The sequence below is a fragment of the Drosophila subpulchrella genome, chromosome 2R, assembly GCF_014743375.2.
Source record: "Drosophila subpulchrella strain 33 F10 #4 breed RU33 chromosome 2R, RU_Dsub_v1.1 Primary Assembly, whole genome shotgun sequence".
NCBI lineage: Eukaryota > Metazoa > Arthropoda > Insecta > Diptera > Drosophilidae > Drosophila > Drosophila subpulchrella.
Window position 1 is genome coordinate 7253328 of NC_050611.1, and position 15319 is coordinate 7268646.

The 15319-nt window shown below is 43.2% G+C and overlaps 5 protein-coding genes across 10 annotated transcripts in view; 3 read left to right on the plus strand and 2 right to left on the minus strand.

The window, feature by feature from the left end:
• Positions 1–2657, plus strand: part of LOC119548992 (syndecan) — a 111377-nt gene extending 108720 nt beyond the window's left edge. For 4 of the 5 annotated variants that reach the window (XM_037856594.1, XM_037856593.1, XM_037856592.1 and 1 more), the window contains one exon: positions 302–2657. In XM_037856594.1, the coding sequence (XP_037712522.1) occupies positions 302–474 (173 nt within the window). In that variant the 3' untranslated portion in view covers positions 475–2657. The remainder of the gene's footprint in view (positions 1–301) is intronic. The other variant, XM_037856595.1, reaches the window with a different exon arrangement.
• Positions 2649–5902, minus strand: LOC119548990 (probable peroxisomal acyl-coenzyme A oxidase 1). The gene is made up of 8 exons (XM_037856590.1): positions 5680–5902; positions 4934–5096; positions 4580–4872; positions 4115–4520; positions 3542–4048; positions 3379–3484; positions 3030–3185; positions 2649–2970 (listed from the first exon to the last, which is right to left on the minus strand). Exons 1-8 carry the CDS (start codon positions 5819–5821, stop codon positions 2710–2712), a joined length of 2034 nt encoding a protein of 677 aa, XP_037712518.1. The 5' UTR covers positions 5822–5902; the 3' UTR covers positions 2649–2709.
• A 154-nt stretch (positions 5903–6056) lies between these two features.
• LOC119551560 (probable peroxisomal acyl-coenzyme A oxidase 1) lies at positions 6057–9056 on the minus strand. The gene is made up of 8 exons (XM_037860958.1): positions 8554–9056; positions 8300–8462; positions 7947–8239; positions 7480–7885; positions 6920–7426; positions 6754–6859; positions 6536–6691; positions 6057–6474 (listed from the first exon to the last, which is right to left on the minus strand). The coding sequence occupies exons 1-8, from the start codon at positions 8708–8710 to the stop codon at positions 6214–6216; spliced, it is 2049 nt and encodes a 682-aa protein (XP_037716886.1). The 5' UTR covers positions 8711–9056; the 3' UTR covers positions 6057–6213.
• Positions 9057–9181: 125 nt separating this feature from the next.
• Positions 9182–10805, plus strand: LOC119550474 (selenocysteine-specific elongation factor). Of its 2 annotated transcripts, XM_037859164.1 has the most exons (3): positions 9182–9471; positions 9526–10285; positions 10350–10495. In XM_037859164.1, exons 1-3 carry the CDS (start codon positions 9237–9239, stop codon positions 10366–10368), a joined length of 1014 nt encoding a protein of 337 aa, XP_037715092.1. In that variant the 5' UTR covers positions 9182–9236; the 3' UTR covers positions 10369–10495. The 2 variants fall into 2 exon arrangements, with proteins under 2 accessions (XP_037715092.1, XP_037715091.1); XM_037859163.1 differs by having other exon boundaries at positions 9526–10805.
• Positions 10806–10977: 172 nt separating this feature from the next.
• On the plus strand, positions 10978–12113 carry LOC119550125 (TM2 domain-containing protein CG10795). Its single transcript, XM_037858610.1, has 2 exons — positions 10978–11449; positions 11506–12113. The coding sequence occupies exons 1-2, from the start codon at positions 11178–11180 to the stop codon at positions 11780–11782; spliced, it is 549 nt and encodes a 182-aa protein (XP_037714538.1). The 5' UTR covers positions 10978–11177; the 3' UTR covers positions 11783–12113.
• Positions 12114–15319: the final 3206 nt, after the last annotated feature.

Here is a 15319-nt window from a genome sequence, read left to right on the forward strand (position 1 = left end):
CTGAACTAATTTTTACTGGAAATGTCACTCTTACGCCATGTAAATTAATCACGTATTTATTAACTTAAAATATTTTAATTATTTTTTTTAAGAAACGCATGAGTTAATATGTTTTCGAGGCATTTCTTTTGGAAAAATAATCGGACTTAAGTTATTATTTTGTACAGATAAAAATCCAAGTATAAAACGATAATGTCAAAGTCATAAAGCTTAACTTAGAAATACATACCTTAAGGATAGTACCTTTTAAACCTTGTTATATGAAGGACATAGATCACTAAACCACTTCTCTTTCCCGCAGCTGTTATTGGCGGTGCCGTCGTCGGCCTGCTCTGCGCCATACTCGTGGTGATGTTCATCGTGTACCGCATGAGGAAAAAGGACGAGGGATCCTATGCGCTGGACGAGCCCAAGCGGTCGCCGGCCAACAATTCGTATGCGAAAAACGCGAATAACCGCGAGTTCTACGCCTGAGATAATGGCACGGCGCGCAGGTATTAAGTTGACCACAAGTGCAGGAACAAGCTGTGAGGACGACGGGAGTGCGGAAAACTGGACGGAGGCGGAGCGACTGGGTTTGGCTAGGCTCAACTGAATACACTGTGCGGAGTGGGGGTGCACCATCATCGGCAGTCCACTGGAACAAGGATAACTCATCCGCAGCAGCAGCTACAAAACAAACACAAAATCAATTGAAAATTCCGAAACATTTTCAAAAACACACACAATTTTTCGTGAGGGGTAAATAAAACTAAAATACAACAAAAAAAAAACACATAAACAACCAATCGGCAAAAAGAAAATGGAAAAAAATTGAAAACTTACCTGTAAGTTAATGCAAAATACACACACACAGACGGACAAGCGTTTCTCTCTGCGTGTGTGGGTGTGTGTATGCGACTTTTCTAATTAAGTAAGTTTTAAGCGACAAAAAGAAACAAAAATATCAAATATAATTGCAAATAAATCATGCGAAATTTAATATATAAATAATATATTATATATATCTATATATATATAAATAGTGAAACCAATATAAGGGCGGGCAAAATTAAGCAAATTAATTATGAATTACGAGTATGTAGAGCAAAAGCAGAAGGAGCAGGAGAAAATTGAATAATAACTATAATAATACACACACACACGCGCATCCAACTACATAGATGTAAAAGGCAACTTTCGTGCATATTGAATATAAATGTATGGATTATATATGTTAGCTGAATAACGAAAGCGAATTGGATACATCACGATTATCACTCAACTCTCGATAGACCCCTTCGTCGAACCACCCACACACCCACACTTTAACACACTCTTTATTTCAACAATCAATTTTTAAACAAAGTCCAATGAAAACAATTATAACTATGAATTGTGCGGCACATAGCAAACGGAAATCGATGCATAAATGTTTTTAAGTTATACATAAGCAAAACTATGTAATTATTAGTGTAATTCCTAAAACAAACAAAACAAAAAGAAAACAAAAATCGAAAAAAATACTAAATGAAGCAAAAAACAGATTTATGAACACTGTGAACCTTCCTGGAAACTAAAAACAAACAGAATTGAAATGAAAATAACTATTTCTACTTTTTTCTAGAAAACACAAAACCATGAATTTTTATTGAAATGAAGTTAAAATTGAAATTGGAACATGATTACGAATACGAATACGAAATGAAATGAGAAAGCAATTGTACATTAATTTAGGTTTCCACTTGGGTTTTAGAGTTATTCGAGATTTCCTTCGCTTGAATCAACTGCTTCTTCCATGGCTAAGAATCAAAATCGGATTAACGCATTAATTATTGTGCATTTATTTAGTTTTTATGTTCACCGTCAATGACAATTGTTTAGTTTTGCAAGCAAAATACAAAACGAATTACGAACGACAACAAGAACAACAGCCACAGATCATAAACACCATGCAATAGTGAAAATTAATTGTTAAGTTTACAAGGCAAATTCAATTAAATTAAAGCGAAAGCAGTCCAGCAACAAATGTTATACTCACCCGAAACCCACAACACACCCCCGTACACAAACCAACCAATTAGCTGCAATACTTGTTTAATTGTTAGTCAACCAATATTCTCTCTCCAACTCTCATGCCATATTTTCATTGCGAAAAGAAAGTTATGAAACAAAAAAAACGAAAACTAATATATAACATATAAGTATATAATTAGCAACATAAATCAATTGTGTGTGTAACTGTGTATAATGCATAAATAATGAATTAAACATACTACTACTTCGACAGCAGAGCATATAACAAAGGGAAAATTCGAACATCATCAACAGAACAGAAACTATTTTCCCCCCTTCCGGAATCCAAACTAAAACTCAAACACACACACACACAACACGACGATGCAAACAAACATGAACAGCAGCAACAGGAACTAAAAAGAACATTTTTCTGAACACAACTTTTTCTACACTGTAAAAAACGCAACCGCAACTTTTTTGATATGTACAAGTACTATGTTTGTTCAACTCTCGACCCATAGTACGTTTTGGTCAAATTTTACATCAAGTTTTTTTGCTACTTTGTAAGCGTTTAGTTTGTTAGTTTTTTAAAATGCGCTGAATGTACTGAGAAATTGGTTTTGATTTGCTAAATAAAACTGGTATAAAACTAATTTAAACAAAAAACGTGTCGTTTCCTTTTTATATACACACGAATTGACAGTATTTGCTTTACAGTTTAGCCTTCATTAGGGGCTTCAGGTAGGTCTCAAAGGAGTTTTGGACGGGTTTTTGGTTCATGGTGCTGCGCTTGGCCGAATCGAAGAGTCTGGGATATACATTGCCATCATAGCTGCCCAAAACAGAGTTTAGAACACGGTCGTGGAACTCGAAGCCATCGCAAACGGCCACCGCATTGGGTCGGAACTTCTCCAGCGAAACCTCCAGTCGCTTCTGCAGCGATCGCAGATCGGCATCTGTGAGGTTGATAAACTGTTGGCCAAAAAGACTTAATTAAACATCTGATTATTGAAATAGAGTGCATAACTTACTCTCAAAATCTCATTGAGGTTGTTCAGCACAGTCTGGACCAGGAACAGTTCCAAAACGTTTTCCAAAACCTTGTTGAGAGCCGAAGAGCGCTTTTGGGCCTTCGGTCCTGTGATTTGCTCTAGGAATGTCTGGCACACAAACTGGCGTCCATGGAGCTGAAAAATTGTTTAACCAATCGTTTAATAAAGTCTGTTAAATAAATATTATACTGCTGTGTCACAGAAATCTCTACATTTTTCTCTCAACTAAATTTGTTATACTAATTCAAGAGATTTAATGTACAGCCATATTTGAGTTTCCATTGGAAGAGATTTATGTGACACTTTGAATTTATTTGATTTTAATTACCTCAGCAGCACGAGTTAGTTCAATTCCCGTGTTATTAGCAGCCACACCCTGCGATTGACCACTGAGCATGCGTTCCGCCAGGTTCTCGTAGGCAATGCGTGTTTTTCTATAGGTAAATATATATATAACCTTACTTGGAAGATGGTATTATAGATGAACTCACTGAGCTGCCGTGTACTGCAAAGCCTTGATGATGCACTGCCAGGAGTTGTCCCACTTGGGGAACTCCTTCAGCTGCATGGAGGTGGCAAAGTAGCCATAGGATGCGGACAATGGCTTGTTCTCCACAAACGAAGACCATGCCTTGACCAGAGCTCGTCCAATTTGCAGCAGCAGCACTGTGTTCTCGCCCTCGTAGGTGATGGCAGCCACAGCATTGCCATAGATGTTGCTCAAATTGGCAGCCGTCAGGTAGCCATGTCCGCCAGTGGACAGGCGAAGTTTCTCAATGCCAGCGCATCCGTCGGTGGTGCAGAGAACCTTCAGGGCGCAGGACAGGATGTGCATCTCGGACAGGCGATCGAACTTGCCTTTGTTGGCCTCCTCCACCGTCTGGGCATACATCTCCCACGTGTACTCGGCGGCCAGGTGATAAGCCATTCCGGTGGCTATCTCCGGGAAGAGCTTCAGACGCTGGGTCACATGATCTATGATCTGGGGCTCCGGTTGACTGAGGGTAAAAACCATATTAAGCATTTCCCCTTACAATATAAAGCTCTTCATTGCTAAAACTCACTTGGGTTCAATGGGACTCTGTCGTCGCACTGCGGAATACCTGGTGGCTATAGTGGCCGCCGCCAGGAGCAGCGTGGCGTTCTGGTTAACAATCAGGCAGCGCGTGTAAACCATGGTCAGGTAGTTAACCCTCGAGGCCGGACTGGCCTTAAAGGTGCCATCCTTCTCCACCTTGGCGAACTTCATCAGCATGTTGGTGCGTGGAATACGGACGTTGTTCAGACCCAGGAAACCCTGGTTCACGGATGCCATCCCCAGTTTCTTGCCAATCTCACCAATATCAATTCCGGGCAGTGGCAAATGGGTCTCCGCATCTCGCAGCGGCACAATGAACATTTGCACGCCATGATGGACATCGGCGATATACAACTGGGCCACCACCATGGCATGGTTGGCAGTGTGTCCCACTAATGAAAGGAGATGGGTGAAATCACTTGGAAAACTGGGATGGATGGTAACCACTTACAGCCGCCGGGCCACCACTTGTAGGCCTCCAAGTTGGGCGTATTCAGCACGAACTCATCCGTCTTGGGATCAAAATCCGCACGAGTGGCCAGTCCACGGACATTGGTTCCATGGGCCAGCTCCGTTTGGGCATACGTGCCAATAATGTTGCAGTTCTCTGCAGCCGGTCCCCACTTCTCCACCTGCTCCGGGGTGCCTTGACCTTTGATCACATCCACAAACATGGTGATGTGAGTGGCTATTGGATGATTGGCCGGAAACAGTCCAAAGCTTTGGGCATTGTAGAGCCCTCCGCTGCAAGCAAGCAGAGATAAGATTAGGGCCACCCGTATCACAATCTTGAATTCCTACTTACGGCCAGATATCTTTGCCCCCAGGATTAAGCTTGTTCTGCAGAGCCTTCAGTTTGGTGGCCGCCTCAGCCACCTTCTTAATACTCGAGTTGTAGACCTCCTCGTGGGACATATACTCATGGTTGAGACCATAGCCATCCTCCAGATCGCTAAAGATGGCCGATTCTGTTGAGTAAAAGTTATAATTTGTTAATGACTGAGTGCTAAATATTGTTTCTTATATGTTTTGTTGGAAATCATCTGTAAAATTACTTTTATATGGAATTTACAATCCTTATCGATTTCGTGGATCATCCCTGCCTTATCAGCTTGCGTGTATTAGTTTTTAATTAGTAGAATATGTAGATAAGAACTCAAAAAGCTTAAAAACTTTTTAACCTACACTAAATGCAGTGAGAAATTGAATTTTCAGATCATGACCATAAAAGAGTTATAAAAAATTTAATAGTGTTTATAAAAATGAAGGAAAATTTAGTAGTTGATTGACTTCTTTGACTGATAAGAAACCTGTCCGCAATGCAATTGCATGTTATCATATATACCTTGACTACTATCATTATCTTTAACTATTGATTAGCAACACTTTTAATTCTGCACCACAACAATGTTAAATTTCTTTGGACTTTGCGGCCGTTAGATTAACCGTTTGGACCCTGATTTCCTTTGCAAAAAGAACCTATAGAGCCCAAATCCGGTGCCATATCGCAAAACCGATAAGACGGCAATAATGTTTATCTTTAATACGTACCCATCTCGCGTTTGGTCTTTAGCTTATCCTGACCACCATGCCACCAGGCGGAAAACTCCTCCACATTGAATTCTGCACCTGTGCGTTCCTTCTGCAGGTCTGGATTCACAGTGTTCGGAATTAAGTTCTTAATGTGCGACATTGTATTAGACACGCGAAAATAACGACAAATTTTAATAACTAAATAATGATCCAAGACCAGATCCAACCAACAGCTGTGAGCTCAACGCGACTTCTGAGCGAAAGTAGATGGATCGGCCAGAAGGAAAAGCTTTCGAGGGGCAAAGTGCACAAAGTGCTTTTAAAAGAGAGAAAGCTGATCGCCACAACTTAACCAAGAGTAAAAATTCATGCTTATTATCAGTAAAAGAGCAGTATATGTTGACAATACAATATTTAAGAGAATTATTTACAATAATAATAACAAAACTGGTTATGGTCACACAAATCACCAATACATAAGGGGTATATACATTAAATTGAGCTGGGCACTAGATAATGGGTTATAAATTTAACAAAAAGCTGTGCTAGGCTCTAGATGTTGGACTTCATAAAGGGTTTCAGGACTTCATGGAAGGATTTTGGTACTGATTTCTGGTTCACTGGGTTTTTTAGGGCCGCATCGAAGATACGCTCATAGGCATTGCCATCATAAGAGCCCAAAGTAGAGTTTAGTTGCAGGTCACTAAAGTCAAAGCCATCCACAATGGCCACAGCATCGGGTCGCAGTTTGGTGAGCACAGTTTCCAAGCGATCCTGTAGCCGGGATAGGTCCGTATCGGTCAACTCAATAAACTATAAAGTGGGAAAATATTAATTTAACTTTTAATTTCTTTAGTCATAAGCCCAATCTTACCCTCAGGATGTAGCTCATTTGGTTAAGTGTCTCCTTGACTAGGTAAAGTTCCAAAAGGTTCTCTAGGACTTGATTAAATGCAGCTGAACGAGTCTTAGATTTGGGACCGGTCACCCCCTCGGTGAAACAACCAAAAACGAAGGCACGGCCATGGAGCTAAGGGGCAAAAAAAAATAGAGATTTTTGGAATTGTGTAGAAAAAATTTCAGCAAACTAACCTCAGCTGCCTGGGTCAACTCAATGCCCGTGTGATTAGCCGCGTTCCCCTCGGTCTCGCCCCTAGCAAGACGGTTTGAAAGGCTCTTGAAAGCCACACGGGTCTTACTGTAATTGAAAATGACTTAATAAAGATTTAACTAAAATACGAGATATTTCCCCACTTACTTGGCGGCTGTGTACTGCATGGCTTTAACCATGTTCTCCCAACTACCTGTCCAGGTGCCGAACTCCGGATTCTTCTGTACTTCGCCCAGATAGCGAACGGTGGGCGGCAAAGGAGCTCCACTCAACGCCGCTCGCCAAGTTTTCATCAAGTAGCGACCGATCTGCAGGAGCAGTACCGTGTTCTCTCCCTCATAGGTGCAGGCTGCGGTTGCATTAACGTAAATGTTGCTCATATTGGAAGAGGTGAGGTAACCGTGACCGCCACAGGCCAGGCGCAATCTCTCTACGCCAGCGGAGGAATCCGTGGAGACGGTAACTTTCAAGGCGCAGGACAGGGAATGCAACTCCGGCAGGCGCTCGTACATTCCGTTTTCTATATCTTTAAAGGTCACATCGTAAAGATTCCACAGGTAATCGCTGGCCAGTCGGTAAGCCAAGCTGGTGGCTATCTCCGGGAAAAGCTTCATTTGCTGCGTAACGTGATCGATGATCTGGGGCTCGCGTTCCCTAAAATGCAGCGTTAGTTTATTTTGAATACATCTCCATCGTTGACAACTTACTTGGGATTGATGGGACTCTGGCGACGCACAGCCGAGTATCTAGTGGCAATGGTGGAAGCTGCCGCCAACATATAGGCATTATTCCTGGCAATCACACAGCGCGTGCGCACCATGGCAAAGTAGATAAGCACGACGGTAGGACTATTAACATAGGTTCCATCAGCGTTGACCTGGGCATGTCGCATCAGCATGCGATTACGTGGTATCCTCACATTCTTCAAGCCCATGAAGCCATTGTTCACCCCAATGAATCCCATCTTCTTGCCAATATCACCGATGTGGACGCCAGGCAGGGGTTCGTGTGTCTCCTCATCACGCACCTGGATGAAGAACATGTGCGGTCCCTTGGACTTGTTGTCGATATACAGTTGGGCCATCACCAGGCAGTAGTTGGAGCTGTGTCCCACTGATAATGTAGAGAAAAGATATGTCATCCGAGGGGATTGGGTGAAGTGAGAAGTACTTACAGCCTCCCGGCCAAAACTTATAGGACGAAATCTTGGGAGTGTTCAGTACAAATTCATCTGTTTTGGGATCAAAATCAGCCCGGGTTTCGAGACCGCGTAGATAGGTTCCATGACCCAGTTCCGTTTGGGCATAGGTGCCGCAGATCTCGAAGCGTTCCAGCCGCTTGCCGAAATCCTCGTACTGTTCCGGAGTGCATTGGGCCTGCAGAGCTTTCACCAGCATCACGTACATAACGGAGAAGGGATTGCCACCGGGAAAAAGACCCACCAACGCTGGATGGTCATAAAGTTTTCTATAAGAAAGAGTTATTTAGGGATGGAGCACTAGAGATGGATAGCCAGGGAACACCCACGGCCAGTAGTCGTCTCCGCCAGGATTACGCTCCTCCTGCAGACGGCGCAGCTTCTTGGCCGCCTCAATGGCTCCCCGCGTGGAGAACTCGATGATCTCCTCGTGCGACTTATTCTGCAGCTGCAGCATCTCCAGAACATCCACATCCTTCTGCAAATAGTCGCCTGGTTGAAAGAAAGAAAACAGCAAAGTCAGCATGACCCTCGCGTTGTTCGTCTCAACTGATTAGAGTGGTGATTAGTTTTATGGACTTACGAACGCCGCGGTTGAACTTTAGAATCTCCTCGCCTCCGGACCACCAGGTGGCGAATTCCTCACTGCTGAAACTGGCTGCATCGCGTTCCTTCTGCAGATCGGGATTAACGGTGGCGGGGATTACGGAATTGGGAATTACGGATGTGGAACTGGCCATTGCGACGAGATTTGGAGAACTCCGCGAACTGAGCGCCTAGAGAATCGATTGCTTAATGAGCTCCGAACCGCAGTTCTCAGTAAAGAAAAGTGAAAACGGTCATTAAACTTTTAAACTTCGCTCTTTCGAAACGATCCAAGTGCTTCAGGTTGAGCTTTAGTGGGTAGTCGTTGTGGGTTTTTTAAGAGCGGTTTGTGGTGGTGCAACCGTTATCTCAGTAATCGTTCGCTAGATCCTATGTGAGAATTTAATCTAATGTTTGGCTTTTACTGCCTTATCTTGGCGATAAGAAGTTGGTATACACAGATTTTAACACAACAAATTTAGACTGTTTCAACAGATGTTAGTACTCTAATTAGTAAACTGATAACAAGTCTTAGATCATGATCGTGCCTAACATGGCTTATCGATAGAAACCTTTAGAACAGATTTGCTGTTATCTATTACTTGACTATCGAAAGTCTACCATCTCAATTGTTTTGTTTTATTTTATTTGCGCAGGCTGTTTTGTTTATAGTTTCTTACCATGACTATAAACTTTAATATTGGGCTGCTTGGACATGTGGACAGCGGAAAGACCACACTGGCCAAGGCCTTGAGTTCAATTTCCAGCACAGCCGCCTTCGACAAGAATCCCCAGTCCGTTGAACGCGGAATAACCTTGGATCTGGGCTTCAGTGGACTTTTGGTGGATGAACAACTCCAGTTTACCTTTGTGGACTGTCCCGGCCATGCAAGTCTCATACGCACTATCATAGGAGGTGCTAGTACGGAATAACCTATTCGAAAAAGTTTTAAATTCCCTATTATTGCAGGTGCCCAGATCATAGATCTTATGCTTCTAGTGGTGGACGCTCAAAAGGGCATCCAAACTCAGACAGCAGAGTGTCTGATCATCGGGGAATTGCTGCAGAAAAAGATGATTGTGGTGATCAACAAAATAGATATTTATCCAGAGGATCAGAGGGAGTCAAAGCTTGAGAAGCTCCGCTTGCGCCTCTCCAAGACCTTGGCAGCCACCAGTTTTGGTGGTCAAGTGCCGATCTATGCTGTGTCTGCTCTCGAAGGAACCAACATCCCAGAGTTACGGAGCGGTCTGAAGGAAGCGTATTTCCAGCCGCAAAGGAACGTATCCGATCCCTTGCTCATGTACGTTGACCACTGTTTCGGAATAAAAGGGCAGGGAACCGTTTGCACGGGTACCCTGCTTCAGGGAAAGGTTCAGGTCAACGATGTGATTGAGCTGCCAGCTCTTGGAGAGCAAAGGAAAGTGAAATCCATGCAGATGTTCCGTCAGAACGTAACCAGCGCATCCATGGGCGATCGAATCGGACTTTGTGTGACCCAGTTTAATGCCAAGCTGCTGGAACGCGGTGTCATCTCACAACCAGGTTACCTGAAACCCATCTACGCCGTGTGCCTGCACCTCAAACCAATTCGCTACTACAAACAGGCCATAAAATCGAAGAGCAAGCTGCACATATCCGTGGGACATGACACGGTAATGGCCAACGTCACATTGTTTCGGGATGTGGACAATACATCACCTGAATTTCATCTGGAGAAAGAGTACGAGTATGTGGAGGAAGTACAGCCTGCAGAGGCCAAAGCTACAGATGTCATATATGCCCTGTTGCAGTTCGAAACACCTGTATTGACCCCACCAAATTCAACACTCATTGCCTCAAAACTAGACATGGATGTCCACAGTAGCAGCTGTCGATTGGCCTTCTGGGGACGCATCGCCTGGCAGACCCAAAGCTCCAACTACATTCAGGAAGAGCTGCCAAAACTACGCATCTTCAAGCGGAAACAGAAAGTGGGAAACATTCAGCGAGTGGTGAACGCTAATGAAGTAATTGTTCAGAACCTATTCAAAAAGGAGGCCAAACGTGATCTGTACGTTGGTAAGCTGGTGGAGCTGTCCTCCGGAGAAAAAGGTCGGATAGATCGTACTTTTGGACAGACATCCAAAGTAGCAATAACTTTTACAGAAGCTCTATCGCCAGAAACAATAACCAATGTTAAAAATGTGCAGGTGTTACTTAATTGTAAGAAATATGTGTTCAATAAACAGGCGGGACTGTTTCAATGACAAATCTTGTTTATTTTCTATTTCATTTTAAATATTCCGCCAAAGAGGTAATCGGATATCGGTTCCTATGTTAATTTTAACAGAGCAGCTATTTACTGTTATTTTGTGACTACATTTGCTGTATATTTTTAGAACAACAATCTTTTGTTAATCAGTATGGCGGTATTTTGGGCCGCTCCAAGTGCGGTTACACTGCCCTAATCCCGAAATGCCAATGAGTCCAAACAACAACAATTTTGGAGCCTGCCCCCGCGAACTGCAATAAACAAAACATCGAATCGAAAACGAATACAAATAGATCCCGTATTAAAGGGCCATCGCCAAAACCACACCACCTCGCAGCCAACCGAAGAGGCCAAAAACACACCACCCATGTTCCCAGTGCATCCGCTGCCGCTGCTGCTGCTCCTCCTCTCCTTCGCCAAGGGAACCCACCAGGTCAATGTCGACTGCAACGAGCTGCAAATGATGGGCCAGTTCATGTGCCCGGATCCGGCGAGGGGTCAGATCGATCCGCGGACGCAGCAGCTGGCCGGATGCACCAAGGAGGGCCGCGCCCGCGTCTGGTGCATCGCCGCCAACGAGATCAACTGCACGGAGACGGGCAATGCCACCTTCAGGCGGGAAGTGCCCTGCAAGTGGACGTGGGTGAAGCTTAAATACCTTATAAACTCAATCTAAAGAATCTTCTTCCCCACAGAAACGGCTATCACCTGGACACCACTTTGCTGCTCTCCGTCTTCCTGGGCATGTTCGGCGTGGACAGATTCTACCTGGGCTATCCGGGCATCGGACTCCTCAAGTTCTGCACCCTCGGCGGCATGTTCCTGGGCCAGCTGATCGACATTGTCCTCATTGCCCTGCAGGTTGTGGGTCCGGCGGATGGCTCCGCCTATGTGATACCCTACTACGGAGCCGGAATCCACATCGTGCGCAGCGACAACACCACCTACCGGCTGCCCAGAGACGACTGGTGATGGTTAAGGCGGCACAGCGCCTGGTGTACAGTAGATCACGTTAAGTCCTTGTTATACCTTAAGTACGGCTTATGACACTAACGTTAAGCAACGACTGCGGATCCGACCCGATTCTAGTCGATTCGGGTTCAGATCGAGACTCTGATTAGTGCATTACGTACCCTAGTTGATAAGTGTAAAGATTGTTGCCACCCCTCCTTTGCGTAGCCTAAGTTGCATTGTTTAGTCTTAGTTACCAATGTACATGGTCCCTCATACAACTCTACATCTGTGTAATTGTATAGGCCGCATAGACAAATTGTTTGCCAATATAACTAACGATTTTAATCAGTCTGCCGTGTCTGCCCCGTATATCCGGGCGGGATTGCTGTTGTCAGTCGGTCGGACGAACAATCGCACTTCTTGGCAGTATAATTGGCCCACTTGTACTTTGATCTCGCGAACATTTTCGGCGTGACAGAGATTGGTCAACAAAAGAACAGAACAGAGGAACCACAAAACCGGCGACATCCCGCTTTGTTGACGCTGTTGACTCACCGGCAAAACACCCAGACGCCGAGCAAATCGACGGAGAACGCACAAACCGGGCAATTGGATGGGGATGGGGTGGCCAAGGGGCGGAGGATCGGCTCGGTTCAGTTCGGAAAACATTTGCTCTGCTGGCCCTTTCATCTGATTGGCATTTCCGAAATTATCAGCGGCGACGCATCAGCCGGCGAGTTGTTCGATTTTAATTGCATGGCCGGGGTCGCCTGTAATTCGATGCGTTTTAATTAGGCTCTCAATTAAGATCAAGTTGGGTTTTATCTTGAAATGGGTGAGTGTTGCGAATAGCATGCAAATGGCATGATTAGCCCGTAGTGCGGTCGTGCCTTTTTTTAAGTTTTAGTCTACCTTTCTAACAGCTTCAACTTTGTAGTAATTATATATTTAAAAATATTTACCTTTGGTCTTCTAGACGTATACATTTTATTATAAACAAAATCTCACAGTTAAAGAAATTTATTTTGTAGTTTAAAAGCCATTATTACCTTATTATTTATTTATTTTATTTACCTTATTTAAAAAATAAAACCATATATACATAGGTTCCATCCAAAATCATTATCTAATAGTTAGGAAGATCGAAGTTAAAGAATTGTATCTTATCTTACCAATATTACAGTTTTAGAGCCACTATTATATTATAAAATTTTGAACTTTAGAGCGTACTTTAAAAATATAAACAAAATTGCTCTTATGTCTGATTTAAATTAGGATTATAGGTCATGCCAAAATAACTCCCAACTATGTATTTATAATTTGGTTGAAAGTAGATTATGAAAACATTTGCAGTAAATCAAATAAGGGTAACACTTTAACGAATAAACCTAGGAAAATAACGGGTAAAAAAATATGAAAAATATCTAAAAGGCATAAACAGATAAAAAAAAAATATTTCTTGAAAATTATATTAAATTATCCTTTCCAGTGTTTCTCGAACTGCTGCCAAACAGTTTTACAGCCACCCAAGGCTCATCCAAATGAATATGAATTGCGTTTTGTTGGGCGTTGGCCCAGGCAACGGTAAGTAATACTAAACAATTGCCACGCCCCCAGCCATCCCCCTTTGAATAGGCAATGCACTGACCCCGACCACGCCCACCGCCCATTTTATTGTTATATAGACAAGTGGACATGCGGAGAAGAGCTTTTCAATTAGCCCGGCCAGAAGTTGACAATGTGTTGTTGATACTCGTATGTCGCAGTGGATCCACTGGATACACCTAATTACAGTGTAAGTGTCGTGCCGCCTGTGTAAACATCAAGGGGGGAGGGGGGCTTGGAATGGGCTAAGGAGGGGCAGTACACAGACAAAAAATAAGATCACCTTGAATCTGATGTTATACGATAGCGATACTTAATAATACATTGTTGAGATCTTTCAATTATCTTTGATCTGATGTGATACTCTACAATAAATAATCCATTTGATATTCTTTCAGTTAACAAAGATTCGTCTTTCTCAGTTTTTAAAAAAAATGTTAATGTTTTAATTACTCGAATAGAACTATACCAATAATATAAAGATACTTGAAAACAGTTTAATGATTACTATGGAATTTTAATCACTTACAAAGGTTTCTGAAAGTTTTTTTTTAAGATTTAGCTTATTTAACATAACTATTAATAATTTCGTATGATTCAAAAGATCCCAAGATCAAAAATTGTTCTATATTCGAATAAAAAAAATCTTATCTTCGAATTAGATAAGTTGAATATCAAATTTTTCCCTGTGCAGCACTTGATCTTTGTCCGCAGACTGTTTTTGCTCCTTGCGGCCAATCTTCGAGTGCTTTGGACCCTATGTACGTATCGCTTTTCATGGGGCAAATGAACTCTGCGCCATTAGGGAAATTTGAGCAGCTTGTTTGTAAGCAGCCTGCTTGTTTTTGTTGTGCGCGTGGTAACCTTATGGAAAATGCCCAGAGTCCCCAGATCGACCAGATCCCCCATAGATTGTTGACTCTCTGACTGGCTGCAAACTATTTCGCAACTCCAGCCGAGCTGGGGTTATTTAAATTTGGATTATCCCCACCTGACTTGCCTCCAGAAATAGCCACCACAATAGGGACCGAGTCACATATTGGCCAATTGCAAATATTTGCCAGTATCAAAATAGCATCGATTCGATGCGCAAACTGCCCCGGTATCGTATATATAGCAATATGGACTGTGGATAATCGGGGCAGAAAGGGGGTGGTGCTGAAGTGGAGACGCTCGACGGGTTTCTTATTTGCCCAGAGCTTAGAAGCTCAACGCTTAATTACGCTCAAGTGGCGTGGAAAATTGTGGGGCGGGATTCTCAGATTTCCACTACCGCCCAACGCCCACTCGACCCAATGACGTTTATGCCAAATTGCTTTGCACTTTGTTTGTTTGCAAGATGGGGCGAACCTATACCTGTACCTATATGAATGCTACACTATGCTATGCAAATAGCAAGCGGCATTTAATGAAACGCAATTATTTAATTTTACAGACTGCGTCACGGTTCCCACCTGGCTGCATATTGCACCGTTCGCCTCATAAATAATGACTGGGCAACCTCTAGTGACAAAATCCACGGCCTGGGAAACTCTAACTCTAACTCTAAGCCTCCATACTCCAAACTCCATACTCCGAAGCCGAAACCCAAAGCAAATCTAAAACCAAACCATAATCCGAGCCGAGTTTCGTTCGTGATAACTGCAATTTTCCAGCCACAACTACAGATACAATGAGTGCATAAATCATCTCCAGCTCAGCTGCAACTCTGTGGCATTTTCCTAGCGTGCCGCGGCAGCTTTTCCAAAAACCTAAAAATAAAAAAAGAAACCAAAAAGCAAAAAGCCATCGCATAAATGTCAAATGCCTGGCAGTTTGATTTGGCCGCGGGTTAAGTGTGAATTATCCCAGGGCCTCGGATCTCTCAGCACCATTTGTATGCTGTCTCATCTGCAGAATGCATTTAAGAGCTTTAAGTGCTATTATCGCATTCGAGACAAATGCCATAAG